Source organism: Meyerozyma guilliermondii, genomic scaffold, assembly GCF_000149425.1.
Source record: "Meyerozyma guilliermondii ATCC 6260 scaffold_6 genomic scaffold, whole genome shotgun sequence".
NCBI classification, from domain to species: Eukaryota; Fungi; Ascomycota; class Pichiomycetes; order Serinales; family Debaryomycetaceae; genus Meyerozyma; species Meyerozyma guilliermondii.
The window spans coordinates 427,687-445,593 of record NW_001809795.1 but is presented as its reverse complement, the minus strand read 5'-3'; the positions used below and the strand labels follow the sequence as shown (position 1 = coordinate 445,593).

Genomic DNA, 17,907 nt, shown 5'->3' with positions numbered 1-17,907 from the left:
TGTAGGTGCTTTCCTGACTGCCGTAATTATTGGAGTGATCATCAAGTTAGCCTTAAATAAATAAAGCATCAGGTTCATTCCAAATACTGGTTGATAGGATGAGAGTATGATTACATTTGAACTGGGAAGAGTGAAGACCAAGTATGATTTACGAAATGGTTTTATGCATATTCTGACAAAAGGTGAAAAACATGGATATGAGCACTTGTTGATGATTTGTGAAAATCAAGTCGTTCACTATTGGCTATAGTGTTTTGTTTGACTGCCATCATGAAACATTTGGTAGTTGCAACTAGACATTTGAACTAAAAATACTAGCAAATGGCCAGGTTTAAGAATTTGGAATTAATCGTTTTTGTAGCATTCAGACGATTAAATTGGTATTCGTGGACTGCTATGGGCAAGTCACTTAGATTTCAATTCTCAAATGATATACTTAATAGAATTGCCAAATTTCGCTACAAAATTGAGCTGCAAAGCTTCCCATGTAACTAAGACATTTTAAGGACGAGTTGCGTTTGAGCTTAAGTCTTGCTGATACAATTACAATCACTGAGCGAATCTAACTGTGTATTCAAGTTTTTCCATTGATAGCCCGATCGTTTCGTATATTGTGCCGTTCGTAGAGCATTGATCATAAAATGCGGGTATATAATTCATGCATGCATACGAATGATGCTCTAATTGGTTCATGCATATCATTTCTTGGCACGCATTTTTGACGTATGCATTAGAAAAAAAAAGTCATGTCACCTCTCTGCTTATGCTGGTATTTTTAGGAGCATAATCCAAAAAGGCAACTTCGCGTCGGAGTTACCTTGACGTAAGCGTGACCAGAGAAGAGTACATAACTGCGACAATTCCCTTCGAGATTCAAACAGACATTCTTAGTGTCTCGATAATGAGTGAAGAGCTTAAAAAAGATGAAAACCCATTCGCCGACTCTTCTGAAGTCGGGCGTGGCCAAACAAATTGGGAAATATGGAAAAATTTACCTCGAGAAGAGAAAATTAAAGGAGCAAAACTTCTTTTTCAAGTTGTAATAAGTCTAATCGTGCTTGCTCTCCTGGCTGCCGTTACCTTTTCATTGTTCTTTCAGATTGCTTTTCATGAATAAATCGCCAGGCCCATTCAACAAATGGATAAAGATGAGTAAGTCAGTGATGAGCTTCGAACTTACTACTGAGTATAGTCGATAAGCCTTAACTTCAGCATAGACTACTGATCATGGGCTGACCGTAAGACAGAGGACGAGAAGTTTGCGGATCAATGTCACCGCCTAAACTTGGGTCAATCAGTACTTGTGAACATCGCGTGCATGCATACAATCCTACATGTCAAAAGTGGCTTCGCGTGCATGATGCAGACGTCATGTAGACACCGGACTTATTGTTTCAGATAAGTAAAGGGGGAAAAGGAACCACACTAAAAAATGTTCAGGCGATTAACCATTAAGTGAAACTAACATCAACTTCTATAAATATAAGTAGAATTTTATTGAACTTCAAGAAGTGGCTTAATGCAATTTTACGAAAAGTTTCACTACGAATCTCACTTGCAGGATGCATAACATGTACTATATATAGCCCGTATCTCACTCTTTTTCAAATCTCCAATCTAGCAATGGACACTTTTATTGAAAATCTCTCTTTGAACATTACCAAGTTGGTAGTTTTCGTGGTCTATGTATGGTTCATGTACTATGTACTTACTTCTCCATTTAGGGTCGATAAATGGTTCGGGCCAAATCCTGATTGGAAAGCGGTCATTAAGATCAACGTATTGAGGGCAGCAAGTGGCATATTGGCAAAACACTCATCTGATGTGACGGCGGAAATTTGCGTTACACGAAATGACTATATTGACGATAAGGATATATGGATTTTGAAGGGTCTAGCTATGGCCGTTGTTATGGGAACATACATTATTTTGGTTCAAACCATCGAGCACATGTATCGTGTGATCGAAGATTTACAAGCGAGTGCAAGAAGTGAAAAAGAGGGTTCAATTAGAGAGAAAGAAAGTGCAATTGAGGAGAAAGAGAGTTCAATAAGTGAGAAAGAAAGAGTGCAAGAAAAACAGAATTAGCCTCGAAAGATTCAATGTATCTTCGAAGTTTCTTGCAAGAGTCTATAATACGAACTTTTATTCCGCTGAGTGAAAAATAAATTCGTGAAAAATTGATTCGTTAGAATTATCCTTATTCCTGTGATTATACGTATACGGTAAGATAATACTCCATGCAAATCAGTCCAGGATTCATGCTACCATATTTGGTATAAGCGAAACTTGGAGGAGAATTAATTCTATTCTGAGAGTAATGGTCTTGTTGGTGCAATTGAGAATCTTCCAAACACAATTAGTTGTGATCCGATTGAGAAAATCATTGCAAACTAATTATAGGTACGAGTAGGCGATTAAGCCTCAGGGCGAATTTGAAAATACTGTCGTAAATACTGTAGTGAATACTCTACTGATATCTCTGGTTCCCTTATGAACCGCACACGACCAACCATAAGTGCGAAAATTTATTCTGTCTCTGTATGATTCGAACCTTTTTAGGTGCATCAAAAGTGCCCGTCCGAGCACAACTTCGGCCCTTCTTTCGACTTTTCTCACATAACCCCGCCACCAGAAACGAATGGTTTGGTGATTTGACCAAAAAAACTACCCCGGAACTTCCCAAATCCGAGGAAAATTCCGACGAGGTTGTCTCCAATCCGGCCCCAAAAGATGACACCCAGCTCCAGGAATACTACATGAAACAAGCACGCGAGCAACAGATACGGAGCGACAAGTATATTTCGCCATTGAAACGCCGACTCTTTGACTTGAACGTGGCGCAAAATGGCTTCTTCAAAAACAATACCGTGGTGACAGACCCAGACACCAGCAAGTCCTATAAGGTATCATTAACAGAACAAGAAATCGAGATTTTGGAGCCTTCGATCTACCTCCAGTCGTACCGTATCAAGCTGTCGATGAAAAAGGCCACCGTGGTCAATCGGTTTGTCAGAGGATTTACGGTTAAACATGCCATTGCGCAGCTTCATTTTAACCCAAAAAAGATGGCTACCGAATTGGAAAAATTCCTTAAAACCGGCTTGGAACAAGCCCACAAGCTCGGCTACAACGAGGACGGCTTGTATATCCACGCATTGTGGACCGGCTCCGATGGCGAGTGGAGAAAACGACTCGATGCCAAAGGTCGAGGCCGCACCGGTATTATCGAACATCCATACATCCATCTCAAAGCGGTTTTGAAGACTGACCAAACCACGAAGCGCCGTCAATGGGAACAGGCTCAGGCGCAGCGCGCGGCGAAACCACGGATGTTCTTGAACAATGAGCCGCTCAACTTTAAGGTGCGTGGCCACTACAAGTGGTAGAGGAGTCATTGGATCGATGTACATAGGTGTCTGGGTGTAAATAGTACTACAATAGAGAACAGATGAGTAGATGATAGAATTCTGTTTCTCATAAATTTTCCCACATTCTTTTTTCGCAGCATTCATTTTTCCCACATTCACTCTTTTTTTTTTCCGTTCTTTTCCGTTCTTTTTGTTCGTATTTTCCCTCTCTTTCCTTGCTCGGCCAGACCATGCACCGCGCATTACTCATTCGTACTAGGTGTGGCAACTGCAGGACGTCAGTATAAAAGCCGGGGGTGATAAGCGTTGCGGTAAATTCTGTGACCTGACCTCAACTTTAAAACGCACAAAACTTTCTGCCACGCACTCAACAGCGGCAGGACAACATCTAGGATCTCCACGAGGACCACAGTCCTGTCGCGAGATCATATATTGGAGGAAATAGGAAGAAACTCAAAGAGGAATATAAGGAAATTTAAGGGAAATTAAAGGTATTTAAAGGTATTGGAAGGTTCCAAAGGTATTTTAAGGTTAGGAAGTTCATTAAGTTACGGAGGACCATCAAAGGTAACAAGAAAGAAGGTTAACGTAGACTAACGCTTCAATAACTTTGGTTTCTTGAAACCACGTTTCACCTACTTACTGATTCACCTACTGATTCACCTACTTAGTGTTCGACTTACTGTTCACCTACTGTTTCACCGACTCAGCTCACTTTCACACTTCTGACACCCTGTCAGTTCATTCCCAACAATTCCCAACAATTCCCAACGCTTCGCCGTACTAGGACCCACGCACTCGTAGGTTCAAGGCACTCTATTTCTCGGTTCAACGGTTCAATTCAGGTTATTTCAGGTTATTTCAGGTTTATTTCTTTCTCATGGGGCTCAAGTACGCAAACTACTTTGACAACGACAAGTACGAGGTGTCGGACACCGAAATCATCATCTGCAAGCAATGCTCGTCGCACCTTTGTCTCTCGCATTTGGTGATTTCCGATGGGTTCCGCGGCTCTACCGGTCCTGCCTACTTTGTAGACCAGCTCATCAACTACTGGGCTGATCCGGTTCCTCGCGACAAGGTGATGCGGACGGGAACTTATCTCATCAAAGAGGTGCGGTGCAACCAATGTATGACTGCATTGGGTTGGATGTACAATAAGGCATACGATGACCACGAAAGCTACAAAGAAGGCAAGTTTGTCATCGAGCAAGAGTACATCAAACTGATACCCAACAATTCCGGCACTCGCGCATTATGGGAACAAGCTCGTCGCAACAGTCATCGGCGTCGATCGTCGGCTCTGTCTGGGGGAATTTCTATTGACGATTTGCATTCCCCACACGAGTTTCTGTTTGGATCTTCCAACTGTAAGCTCAAGTCGTACTCGGCAAGATTGCGAGAAAAGGCGGTCGATGAAGACGACGAAGTATTTGTCGATGTTTAGATTAGGTTTATGCTATACATACTTTATTTGGTTTGTTTGTGCGTAGTCAATTTGTTGTACACCAACACGTAAGCAGAGTCGTCGCTCATGGCTTCCTTCTCGTTGATCTTGTTAATATACTCGTCGTCATAAGTGGCCCAAGATCCATCCGGCTGCAAACAGTGTGCAATATAATGGCCCGACAGAATCGATCGACCTTCGTGGACAATCACAGATATAAGTTGGTACATGGTGCTGGTGTGGTTGGTGGTGTAATCGGTCAAGTCAAGATACTTGTTGTAAGAGATGGATTTCTTGACTTTGGATGAAGAATTTCCATCGAATTTAAATCTCTTCAAGTGTACAGTAAGAGTCTCAGGTGCTGTTTCTATGGTGCTTATCTTGTGGGCGTTGGTAAGTTGTTTGCACTTTTCACACATGTATCCAGCATCTTTCTTATCGGCTCTAATCACTTCATTGGAAAAAAATTCCTCTACCGACAGGTCTATCGAGTATCGCCTTTTCTGCGAATTTGCAGCTTTTTTGGAGCCACTATCTTGGGTCTGGTCGTCGCTAGAGCTCTCTGTGCTGGTTCCAGAATTCTGCTTTTCTGCACTTCGCTTCTTGATTCCCAAAGACAAGTCGTAGAATTCCTGCTTGGTTTCGCTCACATGATTGCATTTCTTGCAAGTAACTTTCTGTCTGAGAAGCCCACCAAATATATCGTAGATTATCAGGGTGTTGAGTTTCTTGCCCTTGGGTGTCAGGTCCTCCTGAAGTCTGGACAAGAGAGACATGTAGTATTCGTGGGAGTCTTCCTGCTGCCATTCCGACATCATGCAATTAATATCATCGAGTCTACGGATGATCTGTTTCGGGTCCACATACTTTGGCGGCTTCGAATTCTTTCCCTTATCGAACCCCCACATCTTTCTGGACAAGTCGGCCAACACCTTGGTGACCAGCCCTGGTTTTATGTTGGCAGTTTTGGAGGTAGCGACGTCGTTGAGGTAGTGCTGGACTGCTGGAACGTGGATGAGAGCCTGGATGGCAGTATTCATGTAGCAGGTGACCCCGTGGTTGATAAGCCCAGCAGGCTTGCCTTTAATTTCTCGCCAGCTCTTGTAGATTCGGCGAGACCCGTTGTCTCCGCGGTCGGCGGGATCTTCGTTGAACTTGTAATGCAGGGGGAGAGAGGAGGAAACTGGATCGGTAGAATCTTCAGAATCTTCAGTAACTTTGGTAGAATCTTTAGGAACTTTGGTAGCATCAGTAGAATCCTCAGAAACTTTGGTAGAAGCTTGGGCTTCGGTTGGCTCCTTCTCTGGAGTCGACGGCGTGGAGCTCGATGACACCGTAGAAGAGCTGGGAGAGTCGGTGGACGTGAAATCGGCATCCGATTCATCGGTCGCTGAAGCTGCGTCCGCATCATCTGGCGATTCCAGTGCACTTTTCTCGTCAGTTTCAGCACCCACGGCCTCCCCCAAGTCCTCACCAACATCCTCGTCGTCTTCAGAGTCCACCAAGTCGGGTTTACGGCTCCGGAACTTCTTGCCGGTGTACGCGGCGACGGCCTCGGCCATCGTTTTGGGTCTTTTGGGACTCGAAACAGCATCATTTTTCACAGACTTTGTCTCTGGCAAAACGGCATTGTCATCCTCGCGTGATCGCTTGCCTCGGTTACCGGAACTCGTCAAAACGACGCATCCTTCGGGCTTCTTAGCCGTGTCTTGTTCGGCGTGCCGAGCACCGACAAATTGCAATGGGACCGACATGAGCCGGTCTATCAACGGAGCCATGCTACCAGGAAGCATATCCGTGATGAACAGTGGAAGTTTTCTGTAGCGAGGCCTAAGGAGCGTAGGCGTAATCTAGTGATGTCTTTATCAAAGAACACAAAGACCGAGCTGGTGTGTGGATGTGATGGCCAAACTGGAACAAGTATTCAGTGGCGCCAGCAGAACAAATTCGGGGCAAAAAGTCGTGGCGTATGTAGACGGGTGTCAGGATCCCACAGTTAGGTTTGTGTCGTTTTCTCAGCTGTCTGCTAAAGAATTTTGACTAAATCTTCTCTCGCAGCTGTCCGATGAGACTTTGATTTTTTCGAGATGGAACTCCATCGGCTTATGTCAGCGAGACGAGAAAAGAGCCAAAGGTAGAAGCAGAAGCAGAAGTAGCAAGTAGCAAAGAAAGCTCAAATTAGCAAAATGTACCAAATAGCAAATTTAGCAAATGTAGCAAGTAGCAGCTATATACTCAGGAAGATTTTTTCCTGCAACTCGATCGTCGCCAATTGTTGAACCTGGCTCATTCCAACCGCACTGGCCATATGAACCAATGCACCCATTCCATTACCAGTACTCTTATAGGCGTCTATACCTGCTTTCCTTTGTAATCTGGAAAGAAGACGCTTCTGCTGGGACCTTTCTTCGACATTGGCCCGTTTGCGGTGCCGAGGTTCATCTATTTGGTCGGGGGTTTCATCTGAATTATAGCTGCGACGACTAGAAGAATCAGCCTCGCTATCTTCTTCCATATCACTGCTACTTTCGTCCGAGTCTTCCTTTTGACGAGAGCGGGATTCTTGCAATTTTTCATTGATCATTTCTTCAAATTGGGTATCGAATCTTCGTGAAATTTCAAACGCTCGTGGATGCTGGACTTCCAGTTTACGAAACTGGTCCACTATCACATCGATACGTTTATGGAGTTTTTCCAGTTCTATGGCAATTTGGCTGTTTGTCTGTGAGAGAAACGACTGCCATGATTCGTTGATGATATTGTCGATGATTTTTGTATCAACTTGGGACCTTGAAATTTCCACTTCAAGTGGATAATACCGATCCGAATGAACACCCAATTCTTTCCCTTCTCCTTCATGTTTGTAGTTTTCCGGAAACGTTCGGAACGCACCAATCTCCACCTTTCCCTGCTTAACAGTCTTAAACGGATCCACCACCACTGCCAAATATGGATCTTGAAAGTTCTGATTAAGACTCTGTGTAGCTACATCTATGCCACTCAACCAGCATCCATATCCCGGATGTGAATGGTACCAGCCCACTATATGCTCCTTACGTCCCACCTGCTTCAGACACTCGAGATACTGAACCATATACTCGTACCCTTCAGCCTGGGCATTCACTCTAGTTTCGGTTCCTTCCACAGGAAGCGGATAAACATCGTTGACAATAATTCCATTTCGTACAATAGACCCGGTCATCATGCCCATCACTTCTATAGACCCTCCAGCGTTGGCATGGACTGCCATTTTTATGGTGGCCAATGGCGATATATATACCTTTTTGAAGTATTGAGGATTGTTTTTCCATGGTTTCGAGTCGTAGTCAATTGGGATTTTCTGGTCGTTCTGAGTAGTCTCAATGGGATCTCGGGTAAAGACGGAGGCTAGCGCTTCGTAGATGCTCATAATAGTGAGGAGCTGAGGTAGAAACTTTATAGTATTACGCTCTGACTTAAATTCGCACCAAATTCGCACCGATTAATTCAACCGACTAATTCGCACACTTGATTTTATCGCAGTAAACGTAGACACAGATTATATACAAATCTATTTGAGCATAGACTCCAAACGAGCAAGCCAGTACTTACTTCATCCAGAGGTGCAAAGGGTAATTTATGAAACAAGTTCTTCCTGGTTCTTAGCTTCCATTGGTTCTTCTTGCTGCCTTTCATTTCTGAATCTCTCTGCTTCTGGATCTCAAGTTGCTCGTGAGGGCTCCAACACACCACAAGCTGTCAACATAATATCAAATGGTACCTAGTTTAAACCTTAGCTTTACCATTGAACATTGATTCCTGATTTAACAAACTGGCTGCAAATCAGTCTTTTTGTTGAATTTCCTCAATATTCCATATCGTCTGAGTTCCTTTACTTGTGTTGGTTGTGCTTTCTTCTTGAGCTTTGCTTTATTTGATTTTCAACCATCTTGTGTCGCTTACTGCACGATGTAACAGTGATACCATGCGAGCGAGAAGCTAAAGCGGCGAAATTGAAGTTCTATACGAAAACTTGTTTCGACATCTCCATGACTGTCATATGCTCAATTTGGTTAGTGGCTAGTACTATACTAGCTAGTGTGGTCGAGACCGAAACAGGTATGAAGTTCTGCTCTTCCTGGAAGCAATTTTCAATAAAGACTGGCCATATAGCTTGTGTGCACAAAATTCAATGGAAGTACTAGTCCTCGATCAAGGAATGGAAAACTGCAACTTGCTTTCAGGTACTGGAAGCTATGCAACCGAGTGCCATGGGCTCGTATTTACTCCTCAAAAGGAAAATATAGTCAAAAGTCTCATTCGGTCGAACCAATTTTCACCAATAGACATTCTTCTCAGATTGAATAACAGCCCCTATTTTGGACGAGAAGAACTAACTCATGACCGGATGTGAGCCCATACGATTGTGTGGGGATCCTAAGGTGCCGTTACGTCACTATTTCAATTGAATCTGTACAGCGAAGTTGGTGGATGCGGATGTAAGCCGCACGCGATGGACGTAAGCCGCACAATGCAACCTTTTTCAGAAAACATGAACAAACTAAACTGAAGTAGTCATCGGAATTACTTCTTTAGACTCTTTCGGCGCACTCCTAATTCTTCGTCACCGCACATGTTCTCCTTCCGAAAACTATAAATACAGCCTTTGTTTCTCAACTTTTTGCAAAATGTCACACGGAAATTACACTGTTGAAAAGTTCAGTTTCCCCAGCCACGGCGAAACATGTGCTGGGGTTGCTTTTATCCCAAGAGGAGAAGGCCCACACCCAGCAGCAGTCCTACTTGGTCCATACTCTTTTTCCAAGGAACAAGCGCCCACTCAGTATGCAACTCGTCTTGCGGACGAAGGTTACTATGCAGTGGTATTTGACCCACGGACCGTTGGTGAGTCCAGTGGTAGCCCTCGTCGTCTTGAGAATCCCAAGATGAAAAATGAGGACGCAGTGGCCGCAATTGACTATTTGGTCGAGAAAAAAGAGGTTTCTGGAATCTATCTCGTTGGTATTTGTCAAGGTGGTCCTGAGATGTTGGATATTGCTTCCTATGATGATCGAGTTACTGCTGTGGCTTCTGTAACAGGATACTATAGGGACCACGAAACAGATTTGTTCATGATAGCCGCCGGAGTATGTGAAAATCCTTTCGATAAAGAAACCGCACCTTCAACTGAACAGCTTGAGAAGCTTTTAGAGGCTCGTTTGCAGCGGGCTCGCGAAGCCAAGGAGAAGTACGAAACCACAGGTGAAGTAGTTTACCAGCCTTTGGTCGATCCAAAGTTGGGCACATTTGAAGAAGGGTCTTCCGCGGGATTACCGGGACCTTTGGTGTGGTCGTGGTATGGTCCATGGACTCTCAAGGGCTGGGAAAACAAGTATGCAATTCTAAGCGACTTGGATCACTTTTCCTATTCAACGGTAGAGGGAGTTTCTAAGCTCAACAAGCCAGCTTTGGTCGTTCACTCCGATACTTGTATGAACCCATTTGCAGCCAAACGTCACTATGAGTCTATACCCACCAAGGACAAAAAGCTCATTTGGGAAAACGATACAAACCATTTTCAGTATTATGAGCAGCCTGATGTCGTCGACAGGACCGTGGGCCATATTGCGGAATGGTTTGGTAAGTACAAACCAAAGGGACAAAGCTAGTTTATGCCGATTATATGTTGATGTTTCTTCCACAGCTAACTTGGAAATGAGAATTTCCAATCTCGCTGTCTCTTGTAGCATTGACTTTTAAACAAGTTTTCGTCAAAATCTTTTCCAATATATGTAACCTCATCGGCTGTCCAAGCCACTTCGTTAAGTGAGACTTGCAGGGTGTGCATTTCAGCTTATTCTTTCTTCTGACTTCGAACATAGACTTGTTCTTTTTCTGTGTTAAATATTCCTGTTGCGATATGGAAGTCTTTCATCTTTTTATATTTCTTGTCAACTTCGATTGGCTACCAACATAATGTGCGGGATAATTCCGCCAAGAACAGTATAGTGCGGCTTGTATCCATCAGCAGTTTATTCCTTGCTGCTGGTTTGCACTATTCAACTGGATTCAGCTAGGTAAGGAATCACAACATGTAGAGTAATACCTGGCCCTATTTTTGAGCTCATCAAGGTTTAAATACCTGACCATATCCTTGTCTGCTCATGATTTCGCTATGCAAAATCAACTCTTTTGGACTGATTTGATTATGTCTCCAAGCCTGTCCCTAAATTCTCAACACCTAAACTGGCAAATATATAATCAAAGTTGATCACAGATTCGCTGTTCCACATCTCGCCGAGGGTGGAGTATATATCACTGAATTCGTCACTGAAAAGTATTTGTTCTTCTCGCATTTTGTCCTCTATGACGCTGGGGTAGTTTTCTGCTACATAGTCCAACACATATTTCATACCCCAAGACACTCGGTAGCATAAGAAGTAAGTGGACGCCAAGTTCGTAGTCGAAAAGTAGAGACTCTGAAACTTGGTTAACAAACTGTGGAGTCCAGCTTGTTCATTATCAAAGTCAACATTTAACCAAGTGACGAGACCAGCGGAGTCGGGGGATGTAAACTTTTTCACTGCATTATTCAAAGAAAAAGTACCATCTATGATCCGTGGAACTATCGAAGTCAAAGACACCACAGTACGATACACCGCTAGGAAAATGTTCTGGGCAATCACCTTTTCTAGCTGGGCTCCAAAAAATAAGTGTGGAGTGTCACAGAAGGCTATGCCAATTCTGAGAATGATAAGACCGCTCTCTACCGCAGCACTAAAATAATTCTCCTTCGAAGCGAGATCGTCAGAAGAAGAGTAGAGTAGAAAGTAAATGATGTAGAGCTTGTAAGTCAAGTCCAAGCGCAAACAGAATTCAAGAGCTCTGTCGCAGACATCGCTACTTATAGCTCCATTAACATCGTTGAACTCAGCAATGTAGAGCTGTTCAAATACTCTGATTTTGTTGCACATCAAGGACTCAATCGTGTTTGCCAGTTCGAGTAGCATGGACTTTTTGGTATGGCCATCCTTTGTAGTTAGTTTGATTAGGTTTCGTAAGATTTGAGCCACTTGTGCTTTCACTGCAAAGTTGTTCACGATGAGCGGTTCATCAGTAATTGCAAAATTCGGAACTTCCAGGAAAGGGAAGTTCTCTTCTTCATAAATCATCAATTGGCTTCCCAAGTTAAATGATTGAGATGCGTCCAAATACAATAGTTGCGCCCATATTTTTCTCCACAAATGCTTAGTTTCCACATCAACAATGGTACTCTTGTAAAAATCCGGGTTTCTATGAAGCCCGTGAAACCTGGCCATCTGAATGAGAGAGCCAATTAATATACTGGACTCGGTTCCTCCGTCATTTCCTTCGGGACAGAACAGTTTATATGTTCTTAATAAGAGAGCAGCCTGTATTGCTCTGAGGCTGATATTACTGAAGCAGCCAGCAGCGGAAACAAGAATATTGGCTCGACCGATATATGATGGACGAATATCTACCTGATTTTCAACGATTTCTTTCATCATCATTTGAATTTTTCCGCTTAGTGAGTTGGAATAGTACTGTTGAAAGGGAAGGGTAAGAAAAGAAAATCTCATCATAATCAATACCAATGCAATTGTGCTGTGCAATTGCTTACCCTGTGGCGTTACGACCGTCCTATTTCCCGTCTGTGCCAATGCTAATTTCATCTCTTCCATAAAGGGAGACTTGTTGATGAACGGTGCAAACGGGTATAATGTCTCGAAGAACGTTTCCACAAGAAATGTGACAATTCTCAAAGGAGGAAGATCGGATACAACCTTCGATTCATCTTGAGTTGGTGCGCTGTCGGAACAAGGTGTTTTACTATATGGCATTTCCCATTGTTCCCTGTACCCTTGAAGTTGTGATTGGGTATACTGGTGGAACATACGTCTGGAATAACTATCGTTCATAAACACAGACATGTACGAAGTTGGGCCCATAGTATGTGAGAACAGATTCCTTGACTGTGAGACCATCAAATGCCTTGCTTAATCCAACTGTGGCATCATCCTCTGTAGCTTGGGTATCTGTGTTGGAACTGTTGGAGGATGTATTAGAAAAATTGTTGGAAGTATTGGAAGATGTGCTGCCAATTGGAGAAACATCTAACTTCTGGTACATCTCCACAGTATCCTGCAATAACCTCGCCTTATCACCAGAGATGTATGATACTTGGGACTCCGTGCCATTTTCCATCCATGGTTGCTTTTCATAGGTGCACTTATCAGTATTACCGTTTGTAATACAGTTGGTGCAAAATGGCTTTATTTTATCACATTTTCTTTTCCGTTTTCTGCACATAAAGCATGAAGTGGGAACTCTTGCCCTGGTAGTGCGACCCTTTTCCGTGTCAGTCTGTTTAATAGCCATCACCGCGTATACTTTCACTTGGCATTGGTCCAAGTTCGTTAGTTAAATTGTTGCAATTGAAACCTTGATTTGGCTTATGTAATGTGGGGACCTCAGTATTAGCGTGGAGATGGATCGACACCTCGAGGCTCACAATGAACCATGGTCACCAAGTACAAGCATAAGTATTCGATTTTCAGATCGGTAACACCCTTTTGGAGTAGAGTAACAAACCGATTATGTTGAGCGACTTAAATCGAGGTTTCGTCACACTATGGTAGAACGCAGTCGCAAAGAGTACCGTAATCGATAACGACAAAATTCCACCAAATCCTCGAAATTGGAACTTCCTGAGTAGCACGTAAGCAAATTTATTGTGAAAATACTGCACTTTTGGCCTCGCAATGCATTAGCATCAGGATGATCTCCAGTATATAAGCTCTAGACCTCTTTTCCTTTCTGCTCATCTTGTGAATACATTCCTGGCAGATAATATGGATATCCTCCGTAGTACAGGGTGTCAGGAACGTAGTAGTAGAACGGAGTGGTAGGAGCAGGGTTGCGCGAATCCATGTCGTTGGGATACGAGCCATTGAGTCTCCTGTTGAACCGTTGCGCTTCTGGCGATAATGGACCGTACTTGTTTGGCGTAACTTGTGCATATGGCTCGGATGAATATGGGGGGGCATAAGACCCGTATTCTCTAGGAGCCCTATTCCACCGTTGATTTTCATGCCCTCTGCCAGGATTGCGATCAGCCTCACTTCTTCCCTCATACCTGCCCTCATACCTGCTTTCATTAGCTCTATGCCCACCATCACTCCTTCTATCAAGACGACGATGTTCGTTAACTCTTTCAGGGCCACGACCGTCTCCTTGCCCTCTTTCAAAGTTTCGACCGCCGTCCCTCTGCAGATGGTTAGCAGGGGTCCTTTCTCTAACAGTTGCAAGTTTGCGTCCAAACCGAATCGGAGGCGGTGCCAATGCTACTCCATTCGCGGAATAGTTGAACTTTTTCGTCGAACCAAACTCTCTGAACTGAACATGCATGGTTCTTCTCTTGAACAATGAATGGTTTTCCGCCTCAACTGCCTTGGCTGCACTCCTTTCGGTGGTGTAACGTAAGAACGCAAACGTGTTGAAATCACGATTATTGATGATGGATAGAGATTCAATTTCGCCGTGAGGTTTAAACCGTTCACGCAATTCTTTCTCCGTGGTGTCGGACGACAACTGGCCAATAAAGATCGCACATCTATCGAACTTGGGCTTGATTGAGTCACCTAACTGGGCCGCCTTGAGGGTGTCGATATTTTGGGCCCATTCAATAGAATATTTATCGCTTTCACTGAGCGATGCAAATGCGGTGATGGCATCATCACGGTAAACAAATTGACAGTACCATCCTTTGGAGAAGGGGGATGGAGATTTTTCTGGGTTGGTGAAGTACATGCTAGAAACAAGCCGTTCGATAGGACCAAATTCTCCGAGAGATTTGGTGATATCGTCGTTTGCAATTGGTCTAGGCAGCAGAAGAAACAAGGTACGATTAACCTTTGCTGGTTCACAACGAATCTTTCTGGAGTCAAGGAAGGCACCCTGAGCTTCCTTGATGGCAGCGGCGGCATCCTTGTCGTTTGTATACTGAACGAAAGCATAGGGGCGGTTTCTTGTGTCGCGAAGCACTTTAACCCTGGTGATCTTGCCCCATTTTTCAAACAAGTTTGTTACTGAAACACACAAGTCGTCATCAGCGGTGGTAGAACAAAGGCTAGCCACAAACACACAAGCTGAAGGACGCCCTCTCTCGGAATCTTCGCTCGATTGGGGATCTTGATTTTCCTTTTCTGTCGTTGAAGTTGGTGGATCTCCAGCTAAAGGTTTAGGTTTAGATCTTGGTTTTAGTTTGTTGGCAGCATTACTAGCCGACAACACGGAGACGGAAGAAACTAAGGGTTTGGGCGAGCTCATAATTACTAGTACACAGCAGGTGAGCAACAAAAAATTGCGGGAAAGTGGCGACTTAAATAGCGATGAATTTTGCAGCCATGGCTGCAAAACGCAGGTGTACGGGTGCGCCAAAAGAAGCGATCGAATCGAGTGCAAAAATGGAACTGAGAGAGGTTCCGTTTGAATTAATGCTTTGTTATTTGAGCCTATGAGTTTTTGACGTCCTTCCCAGCATTCTTTTTTGCTTTTGTATTGATTTTCTTTCACGATCTAGTGCGCCCGGACACCACGTCTCCGCTTTTTTGCGCTTATCTCATTTATTTTGGTTCTCCGCAATTTTTGCAACATAATTTTTCTTTCGATAGAAAAGTTTTGGTATATTACCGTAAAAGCGATAGTTCTTATGAAACAATTTCGGACTGCTCACTTGGTGTCGAATAGCAATGTGATTCCCTAGAATGTCAAATTGAACTATAGCTGCGGCTACCTTTAAACTAAGAATACCATTTGGAATGATTTGCTTCCAAGATTCCAAGGCAAATTGTTACAGGCGCGTCCATTGCAGCGCTCTACTTTCTATTGACAAACTCCGTGTTAGGACGATTGTGCGACAACGATACCATGTCTGGTCTCGCGTAGTGCCCCACAATGTCTACCAAGTTCTTCTGGAGAAGAATCTTATCCATGTCAAGCTCGCTGATGATGACTCCGTCAAAATCATCAGGGTGGTCCTCTGTGATTTGAGAACCATCTGGCGCGAAAACTGCTCCACATCCGGCTCCCTTTTCGAAGTAAGGACTGAGTTTAACGTCGGGCAATGCCTCTTGAATCCTCTGGCCTAATATCGATGTGAACAAATAGAAGGATTGTACCTGGTTTGCATAGGCTCTAGCCAAACCGTGGAAGCCAGCTTTGGTAAAACAATAGACCCCAAGGTCTTTGTCATTGAGAGCCGGCCAACTCCCAATGTGGATTTTTTCGTGCTGCGCAGCGCTGTTGTAATATAACAAGGGCTGCATGTGCTCCCAGCACGACAAGCAACCAACTTCTACTGGCCCAGCTTCTTTGAAATTCAAGGTCACAACTGACTTCATATTGCTGTCAGCAGTATCACCCCAAATAACACGCTCGACGTGAGTTGGCTTGAATTTTCTCCTTTTCAACACAATCTCTCCCGTGTTATCGATGATACACTGGGAAATGTAAAGTGACCCCTGGTCTTTCTCTGAGAAGCCCAAAACAACATGAATAGGGTACTTTTTGACCGTTTCAATAATTGAGATGAATTCTGGTGAATCATATGTCAACGAGTTCTTGGTGTACATAAGATTTCTATCCAAATCAGCAGCATTGGTCCAGATCCACGTCGGATAGCCTGGTACAAACACCTCAGGGAATGCGATCAATTCAGCTCCCTTATTGTATGCCAGTTCAATCAATTCGTTAACCCGCTTCACGGTTTCTTGCAAATTGAACCAAACTGGTTCCGCTTGAACAACTGCAACTTTCACTTTTGCGCCCATTGAAAAATTCTGGTTGTTTGGAGATTCTTTGTTGAGATTGAAAATTGTTGTCTTCTCAAGCCATTCTATTCCCCTTTATATATTCGACAATGCCAGCTCCGTGGTCTCGATCGGGTGTACAAAATATGCGGGCATTACTTTCCGCAAACGAAAATTTGAGTGGTCGCTAGGCAAAGTCCGCACATTTGTTGGCATTTTAGGAATTCCAATCATTCATGGCATGTGCTAGCAATATCACACTCTATGATTTGTCAGAAAATCAACTAAGCGACTATCTACTACGTGCATGTTTGAATTGGTTGCGAACTTTTCAGAATCCGGATACAGGTGCTTCCATTACTGTCTATGCTTACACATGGTATACTATTAATCTTAAGCTAATTTTTAATAGTCAAGCTTTACAGATAGCAAGCTTGGTCTGGAATCTCTGCCGACTATGTCGATCAAATTCTTCTGGAAAGCTATTGCTTCGAAATCGATGTTGTAAATTGACAAATAATTCGTTGTCGATTCTGCAAAGAGTGGTGTGCCGTGAGGCGACCAAGCCTTTAAATGATCCTCTTTCGATGTGCTCATAAATACATAGCTTCCAATTTGTTGAGAAGTTCCGGCCATAATGTCATTAATCACTGGAGTCTTGGTACCATCATCAAAACTACTCAAGACTATTTTAACGTTCTTGGCTGCAATACAATGTACAAGAAGTGGATTTAGGAATTCATAACCTAAAAGGCAGCCGACTTCAACTATTCCCACTGAAAAGGGTAGCTTAACGGCCATGTTTTCGATATCTTCTGCGGTAATTGACGTACTCCTAAATTCAGCTAGGTCTTGCCTATTGCACAATTTTCTACGCCTTAAGAACTTTTCGCCATGTGCACTTATAATACACTGACAACTAAACGTATCGCCACCGTTTTCTTGTTCTGAGTACCCAAACACACAATTGACTTTATATTTTTTGGCAATATTCCCAATGGCTGCGAATATCGCATCGAAGATTGGTGATTTTTGGCTTCTCAAAAACAACTTTGGAAACGATATTAGTTCAACATTACAATCCAGTGCATTTCTTAAGAAGATTTTGATTACCTCCAATACATGATCGGCGTTTTCAAAGGTGAAGGTTTGAGCAACTTGAGCTACTTTAATTCTTGGCGACATTTTGCAATAATTTGCGTCTTTCAGGGAAACTTAGAAATAGCAGTAGGAAACAACTAAAAAACTAAGCCAAAAGGAACCGATCTTCAAGATATTG

At 43.3% G+C, this 17,907-nt stretch overlaps 12 protein-coding genes across 12 annotated transcripts; 4 read left to right on the top strand and 8 right to left on the bottom strand. All coding sequences in view use genetic code 12, as the record gives it.

Moving 5' to 3' along the window:
* Window positions 1-1,623: 1,623 nt before the first annotated feature.
* On the top strand, window positions 1,624-2,088 carry PGUG_04855 (uncharacterized protein; the record flags this gene model as incomplete). The annotated part of the gene is made up of 1 exon (XM_001482850.1): window positions 1,624-2,088. One exon carries the CDS (start codon window positions 1,624-1,626, stop codon window positions 2,086-2,088), a length of 465 nt encoding a protein of 154 aa, XP_001482900.1.
* Window positions 2,089-2,543: 455 nt separating this feature from the next.
* Window positions 2,544-3,389, top strand: PGUG_04854 (mitochondrial 54S ribosomal protein uL22m; the record flags this gene model as incomplete). Its single annotated transcript, XM_001482849.1, has 1 exon — window positions 2,544-3,389. The coding sequence occupies one exon, from the start codon at window positions 2,544-2,546 to the stop codon at window positions 3,387-3,389; it is 846 nt and encodes a 281-aa protein (XP_001482899.2).
* On the bottom strand, window positions 2,913-3,614 carry PGUG_04853 (uncharacterized protein; the record flags this gene model as incomplete). The annotated part of the gene is made up of 1 exon (XM_001482848.1): window positions 2,913-3,614. One exon carries the CDS (start codon window positions 3,612-3,614, stop codon window positions 2,913-2,915), a length of 702 nt encoding a protein of 233 aa, XP_001482898.2.
* A 637-nt stretch (window positions 3,615-4,251) lies between these two features.
* MOH1 (Moh1p) lies at window positions 4,252-4,818 on the top strand (the record flags this gene model as incomplete). The annotated part of the gene is made up of 1 exon (XM_001482847.1): window positions 4,252-4,818. One exon carries the CDS (start codon window positions 4,252-4,254, stop codon window positions 4,816-4,818), a length of 567 nt encoding a protein of 188 aa, XP_001482897.2.
* A 23-nt stretch (window positions 4,819-4,841) lies between these two features.
* DOT4 (ubiquitin-specific protease) lies at window positions 4,842-6,611 on the bottom strand (the record flags this gene model as incomplete). The annotated part of the gene is made up of 1 exon (XM_001482846.1): window positions 4,842-6,611. One exon carries the CDS (start codon window positions 6,609-6,611, stop codon window positions 4,842-4,844), a length of 1,770 nt encoding a protein of 589 aa, XP_001482896.2.
* Window positions 6,612-7,045: 434 nt separating this feature from the next.
* On the bottom strand, window positions 7,046-8,227 carry JAB1 (COP9 signalosome catalytic subunit; the record flags this gene model as incomplete). Its single annotated transcript, XM_001482845.1, has 1 exon — window positions 7,046-8,227. The coding sequence occupies one exon, from the start codon at window positions 8,225-8,227 to the stop codon at window positions 7,046-7,048; it is 1,182 nt and encodes a 393-aa protein (XP_001482895.2).
* Window positions 8,228-9,485: 1,258 nt separating this feature from the next.
* PGUG_04849 (alpha/beta hydrolase) lies at window positions 9,486-10,466 on the top strand (the record flags this gene model as incomplete). The annotated part of the gene is made up of 1 exon (XM_001482844.1): window positions 9,486-10,466. The coding sequence occupies one exon, from the start codon at window positions 9,486-9,488 to the stop codon at window positions 10,464-10,466; it is 981 nt and encodes a 326-aa protein (XP_001482894.1).
* Window positions 10,467-11,003: 537 nt separating this feature from the next.
* Window positions 11,004-12,803, bottom strand: PGUG_04848 (fungal specific transcription factor domain-containing protein; the record flags this gene model as incomplete). Its single annotated transcript, XM_001482843.1, has 1 exon — window positions 11,004-12,803. One exon carries the CDS (start codon window positions 12,801-12,803, stop codon window positions 11,004-11,006), a length of 1,800 nt encoding a protein of 599 aa, XP_001482893.2.
* PGUG_04847 (Zn(II)2Cys6 transcription factor domain-containing protein) lies at window positions 12,727-13,197 on the bottom strand (the record flags this gene model as incomplete). The annotated part of the gene is made up of 1 exon (XM_001482842.1): window positions 12,727-13,197. The coding sequence occupies one exon, from the start codon at window positions 13,195-13,197 to the stop codon at window positions 12,727-12,729; it is 471 nt and encodes a 156-aa protein (XP_001482892.1).
* Window positions 13,198-13,617: 420 nt separating this feature from the next.
* PGUG_04846 (uncharacterized protein) lies at window positions 13,618-15,147 on the bottom strand (the record flags this gene model as incomplete). The annotated part of the gene is made up of 1 exon (XM_001482841.1): window positions 13,618-15,147. One exon carries the CDS (start codon window positions 15,145-15,147, stop codon window positions 13,618-13,620), a length of 1,530 nt encoding a protein of 509 aa, XP_001482891.2.
* A 548-nt stretch (window positions 15,148-15,695) lies between these two features.
* Window positions 15,696-16,649, bottom strand: PGUG_04845 (carbon-nitrogen hydrolase family protein; the record flags this gene model as incomplete). The annotated part of the gene is made up of 1 exon (XM_001482840.1): window positions 15,696-16,649. The coding sequence occupies one exon, from the start codon at window positions 16,647-16,649 to the stop codon at window positions 15,696-15,698; it is 954 nt and encodes a 317-aa protein (XP_001482890.2).
* A 384-nt stretch (window positions 16,650-17,033) lies between these two features.
* Window positions 17,034-17,813, bottom strand: PGUG_04844 (uncharacterized protein; the record flags this gene model as incomplete). Its single annotated transcript, XM_001482839.1, has 1 exon — window positions 17,034-17,813. The coding sequence occupies one exon, from the start codon at window positions 17,811-17,813 to the stop codon at window positions 17,034-17,036; it is 780 nt and encodes a 259-aa protein (XP_001482889.2).
* Between the last annotated feature and the right edge of the window lie 94 nt (window positions 17,814-17,907).